At 37.8% G+C, this 23210-nt stretch overlaps 1 protein-coding gene across 3 annotated transcripts in view; it reads left to right on the top strand.

The window, feature by feature from the left end:
• LOC132152747 (unconventional myosin-XVI-like) overlaps positions 1 to 22702 on the top strand; it is a 217292-nt gene extending 194590 nt beyond the window's left edge. For 2 of the 3 annotated variants that reach the window (XM_059561610.1, XM_059561609.1), the window contains exons 31-35: positions 148 to 518; positions 1033 to 2190; positions 5381 to 5533; positions 7761 to 7846; positions 22023 to 22702. In XM_059561610.1, the coding sequence (XP_059417593.1) occupies positions 148 to 518; positions 1033 to 2190; positions 5381 to 5533; positions 7761 to 7846; positions 22023 to 22199 (1945 nt within the window). In that variant the 3' untranslated portion in view covers positions 22200 to 22702. Of the gene's footprint in view, positions 1 to 147; positions 519 to 1032; positions 2191 to 5380; positions 5534 to 7760; positions 7847 to 14904; positions 14995 to 22022 lie in introns of all 3 variants that reach the window. The other variant, XM_059561611.1, reaches the window with a different exon arrangement.
• The last annotated feature ends 508 nt before the right edge of the window (positions 22703 to 23210 follow it).

Here is a 23210-nt window from a genome sequence, read left to right as displayed (position 1 = left end):
ACAGGACATATGCAGTAAGATTGAAAGAATGAACATATGAATGAATAATGACTTTGCTTGATTGGGGAGGGGGAAAAGATACAAGGGTATACGATGAATGACAGGAATGGCACTAGAAAACTTATGATTGTTCATCCTTTTGTTTAGGGCTGTTGAAAAAAGTGGAAGGGTTAACGATGTGGTAGGGCGTGGTGGGAACAGAACACTCCGGCATGTCCGCTCCAGCTCTGTGCCTCTCCCCCTGGTTATGGACAGCTTGGTACACTCCAGCATCGGGACATCAATCAAAGCAGCCCTTCAGCCTGCGGCATACTTCACTGAGGAGGGGAATGGAGGGATCCTCTCCTCCCCACGAAAACAACCTCCTCCCAAACCCAAACGAGACCCCAATACACGTCTGAGTGCATCGTACGAGGCAGTGAGTGCAGGGCTGAGTATTGCACTCAAAGACAGCCCTGCTGAGGGTCAAGGCTCTCCATCTGGAAGCCCCCCAAAAACCCAACTCTCTCCTTCTGATCGTACGTATCAATATTAACTCAAACATCCACTTCATGTCCAAAAGTATGTGGACACCCTCTTCTATTAAGCATGACGTATTGACCTGCACAAAGCCTAAACCTGAATGCCACTGAACACCTTTAGGTTGAATTGGTCACTGACTGAGAGCCAAATCCCATCTTCTAATATCAAAGTTTTACCTCACTCATACTGTTGTGTCAGAATTGGAGCAATCCCTCTATCTCTATTCCAACATCTTGAGGAAAACCTTTCCAGAAGGGTGCAAGAGGATTTAAGCACTACCAGCTTGCTATTAATGACAATTATTTTCAAATAGGAAATATTAATACAATGTATATTTAATATAAATACAATGTAGGTGTTCAGATGTCCACATACTTTTGGCCATATAATGTCCATGTGTCCTATAACACAGAACAAAACGTCTTAATTTATCTCAGTATTGAGAATTGTTCCTGGCACTCCAGTAAACCGATTTTCCCTTTCCTTCCAATTCCATCCATCATCCACCAGCTCTCTCTAAACCACGCCCTCACAGTGATGACTACAGCACCATGAAGAAGATCCCACCCCCCAAGCCCAAACGGAGCCCTAATACCAAACTGACAGGTTCCTATGAGGAGATCTCTGTACCTTCCCCTGCACGCCACACGGACATGAAACTTGTCAGCCTGGTACGAGGCGGCCACTGCTTGGGCCTTATCCAACGAGCAGCATCTGCGGATGGCCCCAATACTTCTGTGCTAAGCCTCTACCCCTGTCAGGATGAGGAGGATGTGTATATCGATATGGTGGGGGCCTCACGAGCCCTCAGCCTGGCTGACTCCCACAGTCCAGAGCTGGGAGAGGCGGTTTACGAGGAAATGAAATACTTCCCACCTGATGAGGCTCCGGTGCTCAAGCCTGAAAATGTCAATCCCAGTACCACTACCCTACCTGCCCCAGGGCCAGAAGTCAAGAGGCCTGTGACCTTGATGGAGCACTCTGGCACTCTCGGAGGAAAGCAGCAGGGCAAGGATGGGATGGCATTTGACATTCCAGCTCCATTCCCCAACCTTCTTCAACACCGTCCCCCACTTCTAGTTTTCCCCCCGTCCCCTGTCACCTGCTCTCCAGCCTCGGATGAGTCCCCCCTCACCCCCCTGGAGGTGAAGAAGCTGCCTGTGTTCGAGACGAACCTCAACTACACCAGCCAAGATGGGGGCAGCCCACTCTCACCCCAGTACACCCGTCAAAGAGCTGACTCCTCACCGAGTCTTTCTGTCTTAATGCCAGAAAAGTCCACGCCACCCTTGACTCCTCCTCCCCCTTCGGCAGCACTTCCACCTCCTTACCGCCCCCCATCCCACTTCCCCTTCCCCCCTGAACCAAACTTGTTGGCTCTGACACGTGCAGCTTCTGTGGCTACCACCGATTCCCCCAAAGTCTCCCAAAAAATAGGGCACGGTCTTGCAGAGACACCCCCAAGCAGTTCCAAGCCTCCCTTCTCCCCAGTAAAGACCTCACGGCCAGAGCCCCGCAGATCTCATTCCTGCTCCTCCTCACCTCTGCTCTTCAATCCAGCCAATGGGAGACCCCTCACCAGCCCTCTGGACGAGCTCAATACCATTTTTAGCTCAGGGCGCAGCCTGCTCCGCAAGTCCACCACTGGAAGAAAAATACGTGACAGCGGTGAGTAAGAGTGTGTGCACGTGTTTGGGTACATGTGTTGTAAAGGTGTTATAAGGACTCACAGTGCCATTTGTGGCACCGAACAGAATTGCAAGATAATGAGTGACCAATCAGGTCTCTCAAGTACTTCAAGCAACACTTTCTTTAGTTGAGCCGGTGTTGGACCAAGTCAGGCCTTTCAGTCCAAAAAAACAGTGTTGAAAGCACCACAGAGTGACAGTATTTCTATGTTTTGCTGAAATCAATTTATAAATTGCCTACTTATAGTTGTCTGAAACATCAAACTGGTATTCGAAAAAGTGTTTTAATATCGAACAAAATGGTTCACCCAAAAATGCATTCTATCATCACTTACCCACCCTCATGTTGTACCAAACCTGTATAACTTTTTCTTAACAGTATAAAAGAGTTTGAAGAATGTTTTTTTTTTTTTTTTTGTTCAAAACAGCAATGTACTAAACTTAATTTCACTATTTTGATAAAAAAAAAAGAGAGACTATTTTAAAATATCATATTTTACATTTTACTGTAGAATGTCAGTCATACAGATTTAGAACGACATGAGGCTGAGTAAATAATTACGCTTTTTTCATTTTTATGTGAACTGTCCTGTTAAACTTGCATTACATGCTCCAGACACTTAAATCACAAATGTGTATAGCCAGGACACATGGTTATGCTTAATTTGCTGCAGGAGCATTAAAATAGTCTGGTCAAATCATCATTTCATATATGTGGTTACTGAAAAAAGACATTTACCATAAAAACTGCAGTTTGTTCTCTCTCAGAAAATTAATTCTGATGCAGGCAAAGTGTTTATGTGTTATGGACGTTTAGGATGTATTGTGCATCTGCTCTGGATCAGTTTTGTTACAACACGACAACAACCATCCAACAACAGCCCTTAAATGCTTCTACACCATGAGCCCAAAGGTTGAACTGGGCCCGAATAATCTGGAATGGTGTTCTGGCAAACTTTTTCATTTTTTTATTAAATGGGGATGTTCTTAGGGAGGGTTTTGGGTGTGTGTACCGATTGAGTTCACGTGCTGTCTAACACAGTTACCCTTGCCTCTTTCTCGTAAACTTTGTATTTATTTAAAAATGATTTTGTGTACATCTAATCCCATCATGTATTTATGAGCATGGATCCCCTATGACCCTGACCCATATGTGCTTGTAAGAACTTGAATGTGGATTCACAAATGTGCAACTGACAAGTCTCTTTTAAATATCGTAGTCCACTTGCACAATTGGTTGCATTTAACTATAAAGGTCAGTTTTTGTTGGGCTGTTTACCCTTTTCCTATCTGTAACAGAGAATCAGCTGTCTGCATTCTGTTTGTATCCATCACCAAGATCATGAAGGATCAATACAGTTAACTTGGCAACCACTGTGACTAATTGCGTCAATCAGAAGCAGCAGATATTTTTAAAGTAAATATGGATCTAAACTCATTTAAAAAATATGGACACTTTAATTGCAAAGAAGGATTGAGATGTCTGGTGTGTTCATCTTGTGTGTAAAAGCTTTATCTGAGTTGTTATGGAGACACAATCTATGAGCTTTAATTATTAGTTGCATGTATAAGGTAGTTAGTTGTTGATCTTGAAAGCAATATATTATATAATTAATAATATATAATTATATATTATTATATAATTATATTAATAATATATAATTAAATATTCGATATTAGATATATTTCTTCCCTCTCTGTTTTGATTCGGTTTATTATAAAGGACACAGAGGGTATTAGCTGCAGTCACATTAATATTACATGGACAAGAGATGATGTAGTTATGAAATATTAAATATCAAAGTCTCCCACTCCCACTGACGAATGTGAATCACTGCAATGCATTTGAATCCAGAGAGTAGTGTGTATGTGCGCATCTTAGGAAATTACTTCTCACATTACTGTACATGTTCACAACTGTGTGTGTGAAATGAACAAACATTAATCTGCCATAATGTTTGTGTTAGTGTCATGCTTGAAAATTTCCCAAAGTATGTCTACAGCACAACTGTCCCAACTGTTTCTCTATTATATACACTGTATGACTGTCAGTAATCTTGATTGACAGGTGTTTCCTGTTTCATTTCATTTTCTTTTTCAAGTTTGATCCCTGATAGTTACACTAACGTACAAAATTATAGGGTCAGGGTTTTTTTTTCCTTTATACTTTCATTTCTTTATACATTCAGTGACTCGTTAAATTGAGATTCTAGATTATATTAAAAATAAATGCTGTTATTTTGCACCATCTGTCTATCAAAGAAACCTGAAAGAAATGCATCATGGTTTCCACATAAATATTAAGCAGCACAACTGTTTTCATTATTAATAATAAATATAAATGTTTCTTGAGCAGCAAATCAACATATAGGAATGATTTCTGTAGGACCATGTGACATTAAAGACTGGAATAATGACTGATGAAAAATCAGCTTTGTATCTCAGGAGTAATTAATATTAATATTTAAAACAAATATTTAGGTGAATTAAGAAAAAAAAAAGATTTTCCATTTTAATTGTATCACCACAAGGGGAACATGTTTTTACTTTTCAAGTATGTTGATAGCTTGAACAAAAATACACACACGCACACATAATGGTCGATCTCAAGTGTAATGCAACGTGACTGTTTTCCTCATGTGAATATATAAGGTAGGGTCAGTAGGGGTTCCTGACACAAAGCTGCAGTTAATGAATCTCTGATAACCCCAGATGGTGGCTCTAAAGTCAGATGCTCCTGACATGAGTGAGAGCATGCTGTAATAGAAACAGGGCTTTTAACAGGGATTTAAAGGGGCAACTGACCCCTGTGCTATATCCATCCCTGTGGTGGTCAGATCCAAGCGGACACACATGCCGTGAGGCTTAAACATCCCCTCGTGCTTCCGCTCTCTCTGCCATCAACGTCATTGCTAGACACAGCCATTCCCAAAATTCCTGGCCAGAGCAGCTGCAGATACTCCTGCAGAGATGTTTGTGACTCAAGGTGGCAGGTGTTAACTTACAAGTCAAGTCATCACCTTTATCTGTCAGAAACTGGGAACACATAGGACGACGGTCATGGTTAGATGGTCTGTGGAGCCTTATGTGGTGCTGAAACATAGGTTAGACATCGTCTTGATGTGAATCAATGTATTTATTGAATATTTTTATTCATTTCTATTCCATAGGACTCTCAAATTCCAACATTAACCTGCCAGGTCAAGAGGATCAAGGCCCCATCTCTCCATCAGCACAGTTACAGGACAAAAATGCCAACAACCACACCTCACCCAGCTCATCAAACCCAGCACCCATTGAGAATGGCAACCAGATCTCCAATGGTAATGGCACAAGAGGTTAAGGGCGATGAAGCTTCTAAAAACTGGACACCAAACACTGGGTCCCATTCATTATCCACAAAATAATTCATCAATGTTATGTAATTGGCATGTTTTAAAGCTTAGGATAAAAATGTGAACCAAGTCAAATCACACAATCTCAAAAATAGGGCTGTGTATTACACATTTACTGATTCATTTTTTTTTTTAAAGATTAACAAGCTCTCGGTTCAGTTCAAACTAAGTATGATTCATTTCCACATTTGTTTATTTTATTAATTTTTCGTATGTGAAATAACTTATCGGCCAACGTATACTGTAAAATAGACAAGGAGCCTTCTAACTTGGTACTTTTACAAAGATAAAATGTCTGATTCATGACTTGGTCTACATCGCTAATTACTATATACTTTATATTCCCTCTTTTAGAATAATCAACAGCATGTTCATCAACATTAAATGAGGGTAGGAATAATTAAAGCAACTTTGATCTAATTTAAATGCAGCTGAAATTATGAAGAACATTTTTTGGCAACATAAGTAAGACTTGTTTGCAGTTATAAGTGAATGAGACCCATTATCACTTCAGGTGAAAATGTGAAGCCAACTACTGTTTCTCTTCATGAATGTGTTCAAGAGCAGAGGAGACCTTCTTACACACCCCACAATCCCATGTTACATTTGGGCATTGGCCATTGCATGTCCTAATGTGCATCCATCCAATTATTTAAAGTTCAATCGCATGTCATTGGCCGACCCAGCCTTCCCCCAAGGTTTGTTTACCACAGAGAGAGTACAAGTGACTGCATAACATTTGGCCATCTGAGCGTGACATAAACCACAGAGGCACGTTGCTTTATATGCATGAGAAAAAATTTGAGATAAAGTGAGAGAGTATGAGAAAAAGAACAAATTTCAGATTGAGAGCATTTATTGGAGAAAAGGGTATTGGAGAAATGGACAAGGTAGGATGGAGAGAGTGGACCCAGAAGCTATCACTGAGGCAGCCCATGATTAAAGTGAAAGGCTGTGGACTTGATAAAGTGCTCTCCTAAAGAGCCATCAGATGGTTTATGGTCTCTCTGTCTCCCTCTCACAAACACATACACATCACTGTTTTGGCATTTTGTACTCTCAATGAGGCTAATATCTGCTTGTGGGGGTAAACTTCCATATTCCATATGAAGGGATGTAGTAGAGATTGGCTGGAAGTTTTAAGCGGAAGCCAGCGGTGACCTATACACTCAGCAATTATGCCTACATCTTCAAGATAATGGTATATGAACTAAGGAAATACCAGTGCTCTGGTATACTCCAAACTACCAGTGCTCGCAAGACGGTAAAAGAATAGTATTAAAGTTTTACATAAGATAAAAGGTTTTAGGAATATCTGTTATACATTGGCATCAATACTTTGCACTGCGTGATGCGATCATGTCAATATGGACCAAACTCTTTGAGGAATGTTTCCTTGTTGAATCACCTTGTTGAACACATTGTTGAATCTATGCCACCAAGAATTAAGGCAGTTCTGAAGGCAAGATGGGGTCCAACTCGGTACTAGCAAGGTGTACCTAATAAAGTGGCCTTTTAGTGTGTCATATATATATATATATATATATATATATATATATATATATATATATGGATGGATCCATGCTTTCATGTTCTTTACACCAAATTCTTACCCTACCATCTTAAGCAGAAATCGAGTTTATAAATGATGTATCAGTTATAAAGTTTACATACTATATAATTTATTTATTTACTTATCCTTTATTTATTTATGCATATTTTTAGCCATTTTTCAAATACAGTAGATGTAAGAAACAAGACCAGTTGGAACTCATATAGAATTATTCAATTATATCCTCGTTGCTAAATATTTGGGCAGTAGCTACTTTCCATTTTAATTTCCATATAATAATACTAATATAGATAATCATAATAGTTCTATGTTATCATTTATTTTAATAAAAATAATTAAATATTATAGTGTAATTATACATTTGTTCTCATGTTAATAAAAATTATTATTACAAAAATAATTAGCAAACTAAAACAAACATATAAATCATAAACCTAATGCTGAAATGTTATACAAAAACAAAGTTTGAATACGAGTGGTATATGCTGAATAACACACAATAAGGTATGTAGAGAGAAACATACTGCAGAACATGCATGAATGATGTTGCATTTAACATTCGGATATTTCTCTCTCAAAAAGGGACATTGGAAGACGAGGGACATCCAAAGTCAAATGCGTCCAGCACCTCGCTGTTACACAGGCACATGGACAGCCACCACACTCAGGTAAGGCCTTTATACAAACTCACACTCACATACACATGCTCTCTTCTGGCATCTGTCATCCATTCTTCCAGTGGAAGAAGGTCTCCAGTGACCCTGAATGGCAGATGTAATCATGGGTAATGAAAGTGAGAGCGGGTCCTATGTCATCCCAGACTCAGCACTCTGCCAAATGAAATGAGTGAAGGCTTATCTGGAGATCGTATTCAGAGGTGCATTAGAGGAGAGGGGTGGTGCTCCTGCCCCTCTCCTCCACAGGAACACACTGGAAAGATCAGTGTGCCCTCTGTGCTTCTCAGGATCTCACTGTGTGTCCTGAAAGCAGGGTTACCCTTACTAAATATTAAAATTAAATGAGGCTTCTCTGAGAGCTTTCTACCTCAATAACACTACAGTATGTGTCTCTGTTCTCTGTATTGCTCTCTTAACAGTACCAGAATACTTATTCTAATCTGTTTTTAATATAATACTGAAGCCAAGTGGTTTTTCTAAACATGCCTGTAATACCATGGTACATTTTTGGCACAGTGATATTTGGAAATTTACCATGATAATACTGTTTTTTATTATTATTATTATTATTATTATTATTATTATTATTATTATTTATGTATTTATTTATTTACAAGTAAATTTATGCTTAAAACAAAAAAATACTTTATTGTAAATAAAAATAAATATATTTTTAAATCTAAATAAATATAGATATATAATAATAACATATAATTTATAATATATCTGAATGTGTGAATATAGTTATATATCTTCATTGTTAACTATATGTAAGTTCAGAAAAAAAATTGCATTTAAATTTTCAGACTTATGAATGTGTATTCAGATTTACAAAAATATAAAATAAATTCATACGTTTATATATTTAGCATTACAACATTATATTCAGGATTAATACATTTATATTCAGATTTCATCAAATAATTTCCTGTAATTGTTAATTCATCTAATTTGGCCCTTCATAATATATCAGAATATAGATTAAAGTTGTTAAATTCCTATGCTATCCAACTAGATTACGTTCAGTTTCACTCTCTGGTGTGATATATCCAAATATGACTTCTAGAAATAAAAGAGGCAACTGCTATTGAAGGAAGACTAATTCACATGCCGTTTTTGATAGGCTTTTTTCAACAAACGCATGAAACATCAATGGTTTATCTCCTGTCTTTACATAATCTTGGATTAAATGATAAATATATATGACCTTGACCATAAAATAATAAAAGGATGATCGCCACTGGCTGCCAGATAAAAAGCTTCAATGAATCAAGGCTGAATCTTCCTACATGTCTAGCTTAAAGATAGCTTTGGCATAAACACATTGATCAGAATACAATGTATGTGACTGTCAATCACTAACAGGAAGACCATATTAGGAATAAGGAAGCTGTAGCCAAACGTGCAGGACGTGATGTTGGTAGTTACCTTTAAAAAAACAATACGTATGCATACAAGAGTGCACGCACACACTCACACAGCCATAGCTAGAGCAGACACCATCTGTTAGGATGATGGAATTGGGGACAGATATATGGCACTGTCACCTGCTGACAGCAAAGAGAGCATTCTTTGATTTATGGCAGTCAGAAGCTCATTTTATAAGCTTATGTGCTTCGTAGACCTACAACAGACTGTGCCGTCTCGCATAACTGTATCAACATCTGAGTGACTGTGGCTCTGTTCCAAAACCTAGTGAGACGTCTGTGTAGATTGCATAGACTGGGTCCTGACAAAGAGTCTGCCTATACAAAGAGGCTAAATGTTAGCCATCAACTTTATATGATGTAAAAAATAGGCTGAGAGAACGAGGTTTCGATACAGTGATAATCGGAGTGACAGCTGCCACAATTCATCGGCTGACTGACAGTAACTCAGATATTTACGCTGTTGATATCTTACCTTTGGTATAGAACATACAGTGAAAAACAAATATTATTAAAGAATGTTATCATCATGAAAACATCAAACTGTCCCACTGACTTGGATGACACCTTTTCTGACACCAAAAGAGTGCTGGTTCTTGTGTCCGTACATGAAAGCCAAACGGCGACGTAATGGACTGTTACTACAAAAACCTGCCTACAAATAAACATGCGGTGTCATGTCTGCTCTGTTTACAAGCCTAATAAATTTTGAGAACACATTCTAACATCGAATTCTGCATTATGACATCACGAGCTGCTTTAAATGCAATATTCAGAAGTAATTTAAATATGTACACTAGTATTCAAAAGTTTGGAATTGAAAATATTTTTGAAAGAAGTCTCTTATGCTCACCAATGCTGTACATACAGTTGCAATCAAAATTACTTAACACCTCTGACTGCAGTACTTTACAAATACAAGCTTTTCTGAAGATCCAGGATCAAATAAAAATCCCATCTATAACAGTTCACTGGCATATTAAAAGTGATATTGTCAATATATAATGTAATATTTTTGAGTTATAAGAATTGTTTTATAATACTGCTATGTCATAATTATTCAACCCCTTTTCAACATTGCTGTTTTTAAATCACTCATTTGCATGGTGGGGAATAAAACAGTCTCAAAACACAATTAAGCCTTTAGAAACTCTATAAAAAACAGAATTAGCTTGAGCTGTTACACATACATACAGTTAGCCCATGCATGTGTTGAAGTTGAGTAGCAAAAATGTCAACAGAGATCTCACAAAAGCTTGTGAGAATAAATATTGTATTACTTTAGAAAGGCTAAGGCTATATGAAGATTTCCAAGACATTGAAAGTTCCTAGAGACACAGCTCTCAGCGTTATTCCTAAGCTTAAAGTGTGTTTTACCAGAAAACCTTTGAGAGGTTGTGGAAGAAAAAGCACAATATCATGAAATGTTTAATTAGAGCAACTGAGAAAAAACCTGCAATGTACAGCCAAAGACTTGCAAGATGACCCGATGAAAGGAGCAAAACCATTTCAATGCAGTGTGTAAGAAGAACACTAGACAAGTATGGCCTTCATGTTGAGACATCTCAATGAATACAACTCTTGATCAAGAAGAACAAAAAGCCAACTTGAACTTGATAAAATTCCTTTGTGTAGACCTGTGGAGCTCTGGAGGAATGTTTTATGGGGTGATGTGACCAAACTGGAACTTTTTGGACCCATGGATCAGCGGTATGTCTGCTGCAAAACAGGCAAAGCTCATAAGCAGAAGAACACCATCTCCATCATCAAACTTGGAGTTGGATCAGTCCTGTTATGGGGTTTCATTACTGTAGAAGGAAGTGGAAGTCATGACCGTATGAAGGACATCATGGATTCTTTGAAGTATCAGGCTATTTTGACAAGAATTGTGATGCCTTTGGTGCAAAGACTGAAGCTGATGATCAATGGACTTTCCTGCAGGACAGTCATCCCAAAGTACACACCCAAATCTACTACTGCTTGGTTCAGGGATCAGTCATAGAATGTACTTGAGTGGCCTATTCAGTCTCCAGGCTTAATTATCATTACAAATATCTGGTTGATTGAATGTTATCATGATTCATCAATGTTCCATTCTCAGAATCACTCAAAAGTGTATTAACAAACTTGCTCTAATACTTTACTGATGCCTTTGTTAAATTGATTTCATAAAATGTTGTTTTCCGCAGCAAAATGTCTTGCAGGTCAAGGGGGTTGAATAATTTTGATTGCAACTGTATTTGATAAAAAAAAAATACAGTAAAACAGTAATTAATACTACAATAATTAGTACAGTTTAAAAATAGCTGTTTTCTGTGTTAGTATGAATTACATAATTATCCTACAATAAAAAAATAATAAAACATTCTCTTATTGATAAAAATATTTAGTTATTTTTATTATTAGTTCATATGATAAAAAACTACATATTTTAATACATATTTTAAATATTTAATAGTTTATAGTATTTAATTGATAATAATAATTTAATAGTTTATAGATAGATAGATATATAGATGGATGGATGGATGGATGGATGGATGGATGGATGTATGGATGTATGTATGTATGTATGTATGTATGTATGTATGTATGTGTGTATGTGTGTGTGTGTGTGTGTGTGTGTGTGTGTGTGTATGTATGTATGTATGTGTGTATGTGTGTGTGTGTGTGTGTGTGTGTGTGTGTGTGTGTGTGTGTGTATGTATGTATGTATGTATGTATGCGAGTCCCGGCACAGCATAACACTGTACAAGGTGTTCATCGTGTCACATCAGACATTCCCAATGCAAATATCTCCATTGATTTTAATGCAGACAATCTAATTTTGTTTTACATCAGTCTAGCAACAACGAGCTGTCACATTATTCCACCCTGAAGTCTTGTTGATGTATGAAAATGTTGGGTTCTATTATAGTAAGGTAATGGGGTAAAAGCATTTTGAATTACACTAGTGACACCCGAGATGCTTTGTACCTCAAGAAACACTGAATGCCACAGGCTCTCTGCTTAGCGGATCCCATTCTGTCCTCAGTTTCCTGCCTGTGCCACATGATAGGGGTCAAGGTCACAGGATCGCATAGAAACCAGGAAGTTAATGCATAAAAAACGTATAGATACATGTCTACATGTCTTGTACAGATACAGCGCTGCCTTCTACGCTGTAGATAAAACTTGAATTATTCAACCGGATAATGAAATATTCAAAACAACAGAAAAGCCCCATACAGAGGGAAGTGAGCTACACGCTGGTGGTCACTGAAACTGGACGCTAACCTTTTAAACCACATCAACTAGAGTATACTCACTCACTACAAATACAAATACAAATACTCTGTCCTTTGGTAACTTTACATTTAAGTTTTAAATTTCCCATGTTGTGCCATATTCGCTCTCAAAACAAAACATTGAACAAACTGATGCTAAACATCATGTCCACCATCTAAGTCTTAATGTATTTATCGATGTGGCGTCAAACAACACAAGAGCCGATGTGTGCCAGTAAATCCCAGTCCTTTTATCTAATGTCTGACTTGAAGAAAAACAGATGGCAGTGACGATGTGCTCCCATCACTCAAATGTAACCCCAGCAGAGGTCATCCTCAAAGGGACGATCTACCTCTTAATGTCCTTATGGCACTTGGAAGCAGGAAACAACCTTTTAATGCCCCTCAACACGTATTAGCACACACCCGCCTCATATTTCCCCGTCTCTGCTCACTGTATCTCACCCTTTCTCTCATCTGGTCCATCCGCTCCTTATTGATCCACATCGTAATGTCTCATAACATACGGAAGATCATGATGTTTAATTATTCATCAGCTTGGTTTCACTGGAGATCGCGACTGAGAGTGAGAATGAGACGAGCACAATCCGGCCTTATCAGCATTAGGATCCGGCATGTGCCGAAGATTGCTTAGAAAATAACAGCTGGAGGAATGAAGTGTTCCCGGGCTGGCACTCTGGTAATGGAGTATTCTTGCTCTGTGTCTGTATGCGATAAGGTTGGAAGAAACCATCTTTCTTTTGACAGAGCTGCTGTGTATCACGCAGTCCTGTAGATGCTGACTGAGATGTGGAGATCCCTCGGATCAGATCCACAACTGACTGTAGTGATCCCAAAAAGTATTTGGACAGTTGAGACTTTTAAAGGATGATTGCCATTGCATTAATTAAATACCAAACCAAGTAGCATCTATTGTAACGAATGATGGCAAAAACACATTATTTACACGTTTTAACACATTATTTGATTAATGGCAACAATTATTTAATTGTGCTTTAGCACAGTTTTTTTTTTTTAATTATTATTATTATAAAAGTCTGTTGCTCACTAGCTCTGAAATCACATACAGATAAACCATGAGTCACAGGAGGAAGTGGGATATTGATCAGAACTAGCTTGGGATGGGTGTCATCACACACCTTATTTATTAAAGTATTGCAAACCAAATGTTATAGCACTTTTGTTCATATAGCAGTACTTTTAAATGGAAAAAAATATAAATGCATTATTTAATGTTGTATAACAATGTGTTTAATTACAATTAATCGCAGACAATCATGTGATTCATCACAATTTTGAAAAAAAATTATCGTCCCCCAGCACTAATATATGTATACAGTACTGTGCAAAAGTCTTAGGCCACTAGTATTTTTACCAACAAAATTTTTTTTAAGTCCGTTATTTCTGTCTTTTGCTGTAGTGTGTCAGTAGTAAATATCAGTTTACATTTCCAAACATTATTTTACCCATTAATTGTAATACCCAGGTTAGATTTTTGTTTGCACATGGAGTCTGACAGCAGCCAGTGCTCCACACAGAGATCTGATCTCACCATCATCCAGTCTGTCTGGAATAACATGAAGAAAACTCCCCTTTGTTTATCCACAGTGGAGAGATTGCATACACATGGTTGCCAGGTTGACAAAGATAAGAAGCACACTTGTCAGATAATTCTGTATTGCGCAGGTGGAAAGCTCTGTTTCAGGGATTACTTCTCTTTATATCAGGCAACCCAGTTGTGTTCCTCTGCAGCCAGATTAAACCTTGTTGTACCCTACATACTATGCTCTTAACTTTTCTATCCAATTTTAAAGGTTATTCTTGTATTCAAATTAAGCACACTGCTGTGCAGGGGCCAAAATATCGATACAGGGCCGGCTGTATCGATACTCATGTAATCAGATCTCTATTATGATACATTGTTATATCGATATATCGAACACAGCACTTAATATAAAGTTTAGTTACTGATATTATGATTTGATGCTTTGTATAAGGAATGCAATCCAACTTAAGTGGCCAAATGCATTTTTGGAGCCACTAAACTAAACTAAACTAAAATAAAATAATGAAAACCTCTATCTACAAAAAAGCTATCTACAAGTGCATCTTGAAGCAAAGTATGCATACTGAATCAAAGCAACCTTGTACTTATACAGTCATATCATCCAGTCTCTTTATGATTAGTCTCCTAGGCTTTCAATATGTGTGCACATCTGTTACAGGTAATCATATGCATTGAGCACATGATTTCTTGTTGTGGAAAGAATGTAAAAAAAAATGCTGTTTATGTGTTTTGAATGTTCTCTCTCTGTCTTTCTCTCCTCTCTTCCAGAGGGGTCACCTCAACTTCTCGCCCTTTGGTGCAGGGGCGGCGCTGTAGGCTGGGGGGCTGAATGAGCCCTCAGGCCTGTGTAGGGATGGGGTGAGTCTGGTCTATAGCACAGTACCTCACTGACTGCCCTTCACCTTGCAATTCATGTCTTTTACATCTTTCACTTTTTTTTTGCTTCTAATTATAATGAAAGAAACTGCAGCTCTGCATCATCTCTTGCAAAGCAGTAGAGAAGTGTGTGGGATAATGCTGTTGCGGTAATCAGTTAGGTAATCAGTGCGGTAACATTTAAGAAATAGTTCATCTAAAAGTTAAGAGTTTCGAAATGTACTCATTGTTTTATGTTGTTAAAAAGTCTTTCTTCTGAGGAACAAAAAATTTGCAATTTTGAAAAATATTTAGCTGCATTCTGGCCACACACCAATAAATAACAAAAAGTACCTACCTGTAAAAGCATCATAAAAGTAGTCCAAACGTGTGTTCAACCGGAAAAAATAATAACAGCATTCAAGGTGAAACTGACATGGCAATGAGTAAATGGAGGCAGAACTTTATTTTGTGGGTGAACTATTCCTGTAAATGGTATATTATTGAGGATTAAGTGTACTGTAAATGATCTACCGTACAGCATGTAATGGAGCTTGTTGTTCACACATGCTCCCTTCTGGCTGTGTCAGATTGGAGACAGATGCAGTATTACAGTCCAGTCTCAGTTCACTTGAAAATGAGCTGCAGTTTTTGTTGAAATTCCTCCATTCCTCATCGCTGGATCTCTTCTGTTGTTTCTGCAAACATGGCAACCCTGTTCTTTTCTTGATCCTTCATTCAATCATTTTCCTTTTTATGTTCTGTCCTTTCTTAAGTTTTGCTTATTGATTTAGCTATGAGAAAGAGACCCTTCATGGAGTTTGTCCTCATGCTGAGATGTTCATTTTTGCCTGCTGAATCATGCTTAATAGAGGGTGTGGAGCAGCACTGAATCAGTGGCTCTTGCTCTTATGTTTAAACCACAAACAAATGTTCACATGTGCCACGCATACGGCCAGAGGAAACTGTGTGTAAATGTTGCAGATGGATATATACCAGGGATGGCCAACAGCTACTGATAGTGAAAACTGAACATCTTCAAACCATTTCACCCCAATTAAAAGCCAGTGATAACTATAAGCTCATGTGCTAAAATAAACTTCATTTGAGGATCATGGTGCTATTTTCTGTAATACTTTGCGTTTCAAACTCAAACATAAATTTTATATTGCAATCATTTCATATTCAGTCTTCAAATTAATGTGGATACAACATAAATTTGATATATATTTTTTATGATGATTTTTTTCCTAATATTTAACCATTGAATATATCCATTTAACATTACAGTATTGTTGAGAGCTATCAATTTTAACATTTATTACACTTTAAACCTGTGCCCTATTACCTGTGCCCTAAATCAAGTGGGAAACTTACAGAAATTGAATAAAGTTATGAAACACTAAATTATAAATAAAATAGAGCTGAATCCTTAAAGCTACAAATGTTCTTGATTTCCTATTTTTTTCTTTTGTACTTTAAATTAACACACATCAAAGAAGCTGGTTATTAGGTTATTTTCTCACAACTCTTCACATTTTCTGACCCACTTCAGATCTTAAAGTCTCTACTAATGAGCTGACGAGTTGAATCGTGTTTGTTAGATGAGGGAGACAGTGCTGGGCTGCTCCAGGACAGTTTTGAAAGACTTTATTAAATGTGACTCATATGTAACAAATGCTTACATACATGCAAACATGGCGATCCTGTTCTTTTCTTGATCCTTCATTCAATCCTATTCCTTTTTATGTTCTGTCCTTTCTTAAGTTTCTTAAAGCTTTAATTGCCTTTTTGGTAACTTAATTACTAAACTGATGACATAACTACGACATTGCATGCTTTGCATTGCATCGTTTCTTTTGCACTTTATTATGAAATGATATCCTGCAATATAAATGATTTTATATTGGAAAATATAAAATAATAATAATAATAATAATATTCCAATAGTGTTCCTGTAGCTCAATTGGTAGAGCAAGGTTGGGGTTCAATTCCCCAGGAACACATGATAGATAAAAATTGATAGCCTGAATGCACTGTAAGTCGCTTTGGATAAAAGCGTCTTGCTAAAAATGCATACATTTATATTAAAAACACCATTCATGTGGTTGTTAGTATCATGACGAATTCACTGTTATCCTGGAGCTCAGCCTTACCTCAGGTGTCCTTTAACTTCATGCCTGTAAGCTATTATAATCCTGAAGGATTTTCCTGTATGCGATTATCAGGATCCTCTAGGTTTGTCCTCTCTCAACCTGGTTTGATATGCCTTTCATGGCTTTTTAATGTCCTCAGATGGTCGGAAGGCTTTTCAGGAGCATGAAGAGAAATGGCTAAGGAGTGTTTGGCAGAGGATTAAGGTTAACCACGAATCTAGTCTTTTGAATGATCTGTCCTACTGTACTCATAGGAACTCAATCTTAATGCACCAAGCCTGGGGATTGTATGTTCTTGTTTATTTGTGAGAGAGCACGACATTGCCTAAGACATGCTTAAGAGTTTCTTTGAAGATGCTGAAGAGCATACGAGAATAGCTCTAATCTGATATCAACAGGAATTTTCTTTTTTTTTTTTATCTTTTTTCTTCTGCTTACCAGTTGAACCGCAGCACTTGGCCGATTTGTCCTTTGCTTGTGTTTAGGCTAATCTTCAATGAGCACAGTTTGCAAGTTGATTCATTTGAAGACTTTCAGACCAAGGATTTCCATCAGCTTTGGAAATGAAGGAATCATGAGATGGCTATGGGTTCCTCAGAGAGTTTTGACACCTGTATTCCCAGTCTGCTTTATGATGTTCCTTTATTAATGAAACACCAAAACAGTTTGAAGAATAGAGAAGCAAAATTATGGAAGCCAAAACAGTTTGAGAAGAACTGGCAGTATCTTTGATAGGTAAGACAGTAAAAATATGATGAATAAATAGGCCTAAATGTGCTTGGAACTCCACAGAATCTTCACAACTTGAAGATCTGCAATCCATAGAATTGAACAAACCCTTCCATGTTTGTTGATGAAATATTATGGCTAAGCTTATAATGCAGTCGGATATCAGTAAGACTTTAGTGTACTCTGCACCATTATTTACATATTTTAATTCATTTGTCAGACACAGAAAAAAAATCCTCCATCTGAGTGCTTTTTGTTACTATTTTGCAGCCCTATGCCATTTTTGGACATGAAACCTCAATACTGGTATGGTATTGTATTTTGGACACTTTCCATGGAAGTACAATGATATTCTTGCAGGTAACATGGGCCATCCTTAGCTAAAGCCTGTCCTGGTGCAAGGTTGATTCGTGATCGCGTTCCGGGGGTGGGGGGTCCGCACCAGCTGCACCCCCCCTAAGGACGGCCTTGATCTGACTAGCTGTGATTTAATTGGAAATGTGATTGGACACATTTGTTTCCTTCCTTTTAAAAGTTAATAAGCCTGTTTATTTCACCATTTCAAGTTATTGAATGGAGAGTTGCATTTGATTGTTTGCTTCATGATCCTATTAGAAAAGACCTGTGACACATTTTTAGCTTGTGACCCACCAGTGGAAAACCACTGCTGTCTGTAGTAGACCCTAAAGGCATTTTGAGAAATGCTGAAAAGCATATGAGCCATGAAAAGGCATTTTATCAGTTGTCATGACTGCCACCTTAATATGAATAGTATCCAGTGTCACGGTATACAGCACAGATAAGACATAGCAGACATACTCTCTCACATGAAGGACAATAGAGAGAACAATAGAGGTGGAGAGAGCAAATTATATGTTCAGCTGGATACCGCAGAAGAGTGAAAATGTGTAGAAGAGTATGCATGTTAATAATGATTCCTTGGCCTTTGCCCTTTGTATCAAGATTGCTTTGGTAGTTTTGGGGGCTAATGCAGTGCAGACGCCTCATGGATGATAAGATTGTGATGAGTCTCACGTGTCCCTGCTGACCTTTCACTACACTGACATTCAGCCATGACCCATATTGAGTTCCAACCCTATATCTCATGAAGAGGTGAGCCAGGCTGAATGTCAGGCCACGGGCCGCCCCTCTCCCCAGGGACAGGATATTTACATGTGTCCTCCCCTTCTTCTGAACCTACTGACCAGCTGCCCTTATTTACACGCACACTTTCAAAATTACAGCCCTTTGGTTTGGCTGTGTCATCCCTTCGGTTTTCAACATGCTGTTAGTGTGTTGTTTTAGGATTTTTAAATTGCATGCAGTTGAAATGGTCTTGGTCTTTACAGTAAAAATATCATTAAAAAGTCATAAAATAAAAATAGATAGTAATAAAATAATAAAAAAGATATCTTTCTTTTTTTATTCTTTACATACTGGCAAAGTTATGCTTAAAAATACGAGTAAATAAGTAATTTATAAATTGTATTTGACAAATACTGAATTGTATACAAACAAATGCTGAAATAAAATTATCTTAATTAAAGATGTATTCTCTGAAAATACAGTATGTCTATATATGTGCTTCTGACTTTTTTTATGTATAGTAGGCACTTATCTGGGTCTGAACACCAACTGTAATGGAAGACATTTCTTGTTTGGAAACCTCCAGAGACCTCTTTTCATCTGAATTGCAAAACCTGAATCACTGAATATTCTGTCAGTTAATTGTCAAAGAACTGGATGTCCCCGATGGTTTGTGAGGCTGGGCTAAATTTAGAGTATAAGTGGTCATGTAGCCCGCCTGTCTGTATCCACATCTCTAAGCGTGCATGTGTGCCCTTTGATGAAGCCCATAAATAATGCAAGGTTAAACATAATGGTTTTTGTGCTTGAATATGAATAGCTGCATGTGATCCAGGTGCTTTGTGTGTGTCTTTGTGCACTGTCCAGATAGCATTACAGGTGTGAATGCAGTGATTGACACAGGCGTCGTGCTGGGTCTTAATGAGTGTATGCGATTTGTTCAGTTTAGTACACTGTGTGCCATCTTTGTGTCTCTGCTTTTGCTAGCGTAGTGATGTCAGGTGATGTAGGTGTAAATTATGGATCAGAACTTTCGAGCAGTACGTGGGTGTGCACATCTCTGTAGATGGCCTGGGTTACTAGAATACGCTTCTGCTGTTTCCAGATGAGTTCCCTCTCAGAGCCAACAAGAGCAGTAAAATAGACTAGGGCATCCCATTGCGTCATTCTAGATAGTCTAAAAACACACTCTACTGTATATTCAGCCACCATATCTTCCTAAACGATCTCCTCATGCAGAAAACAGATAGATTAACTGCAATAATCAGGTTTAATCCTCAAGGAAAAAAGTTTCCTAATTAAAAAAATAAATAAAATAAATACATTTCTGAAAATACATCTACTTGCTTCTGAAATAATTAGATCATTTGAGATGGATTTGAATACTAACCTATAATGGGGTCCATATTTTGTTTGGAAAACTCCAGAGGTTTCATCTCATTTGAATTGCAAAGCCTTAATCACTGTATATTCTGGCAATGGATTTTTGAATTCTGCTGTTTGCCATTTTTGTTATATTCTTTAGCACATTCAACACATATCCAACACTTTCAATAGGGTTGTTTCACCTGTAACAACCTTGCTCAAGGACAGTTATAGTTTCAGGGTTTGATCCAGGTTAACAGCCCAGATTTTTACTTCCTAAGCTCCAACTTTATGTCCAAAAGACTGTTTGTCAGGATTATGTTAGCTTTACTTAACTTCACCAGTAATAACAAGGGCAGTCTGTCCATTCTACTGTCACTCACTTGGTGCCATCATACTCAGCCAGGCGTTCTATTAGAGAGAGAGAGAGAGAGAGAGAGAGAGAGAGAGAACAAATGGACGGGTTTTCCGTTTGACCAAACTACAGCCATATGACCCTGAAGCCTTGTACCATTTGTGGCATTTTCCATCTGCAGATGATTGGGACGGATTTATTTGTTTGTTTATTGTTTACACTTGTATGATAGATGAGAGATGCCCATGGGTGGGTTTTGTGTATGGTAGGGTTTATTATTGAATCCAGCAGCAGCTGTCATAAAAAGGTTATATATATATATATATATATTTTTTTTTTTTGTTTTTTTTGTTTTTTTTTTTTTTACATCTGTAGACCCTTCTTATCCAGGTATTTTATTTCTCTTCCGCCCTGTAACTGTCCAAAAAAACTGTCACTGTTAATTTAAAAAAAGTAGAAAAAAAAGTTAGTTTAATATAAAATTGTATATATTTTTTTTCTAATAGACAAAAATAACAAAATACTTTCACTGCTTATAAATTGTATTATTATATAGGATTTTATGGTCATGGCAAATTATCATGGATTTATCATGGCAAAGTGTGTTCAGGTACAAAATATCATGAGGTGCAATTACTCAAAGTCTTAATGAGAATTATGAATTAATAATTCATGACATTTTGTAAAGAATACTCCCACCCCCATTTTTTTTTTCTTTAATTAAAAAAAAAATGTGTACAATCACATGTTTCAAGGTCTAAGGAGAGGATTTTAATACCTTTTACTGTATTTGATTCTATTAAATAAAACCAACATAAATACAAAGAACACATTTTTAAGAATTTGGCACGTGTTTTAAGTAAGATTATGAAAATATTTTCCCCCTTTTTTATCATTAGCACTTTTATATGTCTTAAATTAACCAATACTTTCACTCATACCACCGCTCCATAAATGCTGGACAAATTTCATTTCCTGATGCTTTGTGGATTATCTCATTAACCTCTAGTGTTATTTTACTGTTATGATTTAATTATATTGGAATTGTAATCTGGATCACTGGTATTCTATTAATTGTCGGTAAGTACCGTAGATCAGGGGTAGACAACCCTGCTTCTATAGGGCTACCATTCTGCAGAGTCCAACCCTACTCAAACACACCTGAACCAACCAATCATGGTGCTCAGAATAACTTGAAAATAACAGGCATGTGTTTTGGAGCAGGGTTAGACCTGAAGTGTGCAGAAAGGTAGGTGTCTAGAAGCAGGGTTGTCTACCCCTGCGTATGATACATCCTATAATGCACCATGCTAAGAATGACCTTTCTCTCATTTTCTCAGGTTCTCCAGAGGTCACGTGTATGTGGGGATCAGTGGGCCACTCTACAGGAATTATTGTGCTGGCGGAGGAGTGTTTGTGATGGTCGACCAGACTGGCAGAACGCTTGGCTCCACACAAATACCTCACCCACCCTAACAGTGAAGACCAAGAGTCCCAGAAAGAAATCATCGCCCTAGAGATTGTGGTCTCCCTGAAACCTCAGTTAAACCCCACTCCCTAGGCCTGATGGCACTTTTTAAGTTTTGCCCTTCACATAGGGGTGGCTTCCCCTAAACAGAACCAGACTCTGGACTTCCAGTTTGTTATTGTTTCTTTCTTCACTTCTTTGAATGAAAGGTTCCTTGGAAAATTGTTCCACACCATCTCTCTAACTAAAGGCCAACTGGGACCAAATTACATGAAGTCCCCAAAGACTACCAAGCCCAACTTTGAAAACATAAAGTAGTCTTTGGGCAGACAAAAGGGGGAAGGCTATTTTGAATACCATTTGCAGTGTCCCAAACATCACACCATTTGGAAAATTGCAATTTTGGGTTGCTTTGATCGCAACTCATCAACGCTATCTGAGGGCTGTGCAAAAATCTCAACTATGTGCTGTAGTCTACATTGTGGGCCATATTTTAGTTTTAAACCCTGGTGCTGGTCGCTCCACGTGTGGTTGTTGTTCACTGGGTTGGGTTCTGTTCCAACTCGAAAACTCGAGACACATGGATACGACAGACCTTAAAGTTTACAAGACTTGTGTTGACCTCCTAGGTCTAGCTTTGTGAACAAAGTCCTCCTTCAGGTTCAGAGAAGCAGCTACACCTTACGCTTTTTCAGGTGCTTTGGTTACCCTCCATCAGAGGTGGCAGCCATCACACACAGGTTTTGACCTTACGAAGAGGTCAGAGTTCAGGGAAATCACCAGTACCATCACAGGTCCACAACATTTCCACCAGCTTCTAGACTACATTCATTGTTCACCCTAGGCCAAATGAGTACGTCTTGCGAAACCAAAAGTTTCTCTCGACAAACTTGAAGACGCCTAGTTTATATCAAATGGTTAAAGAGCACAATTTTCCAAATACACCTTTAGATGAAACAATCATTACTAGGGATGGATATCACTGCCGATGTGACTCTGAAAGCTCTCGTAACCATTTTTGGACTTTTCCTCAAAGGTGCTTATGTACGAATGCTGGGTT

This window comes from Carassius carassius, chromosome 11, assembly GCF_963082965.1.
Source record: "Carassius carassius chromosome 11, fCarCar2.1, whole genome shotgun sequence".
Classification (NCBI taxonomy): Eukaryota; Metazoa; Chordata; class Actinopteri; order Cypriniformes; family Cyprinidae; genus Carassius; species Carassius carassius.
This window is presented reverse-complemented; position numbering and strand designations above follow the sequence as displayed.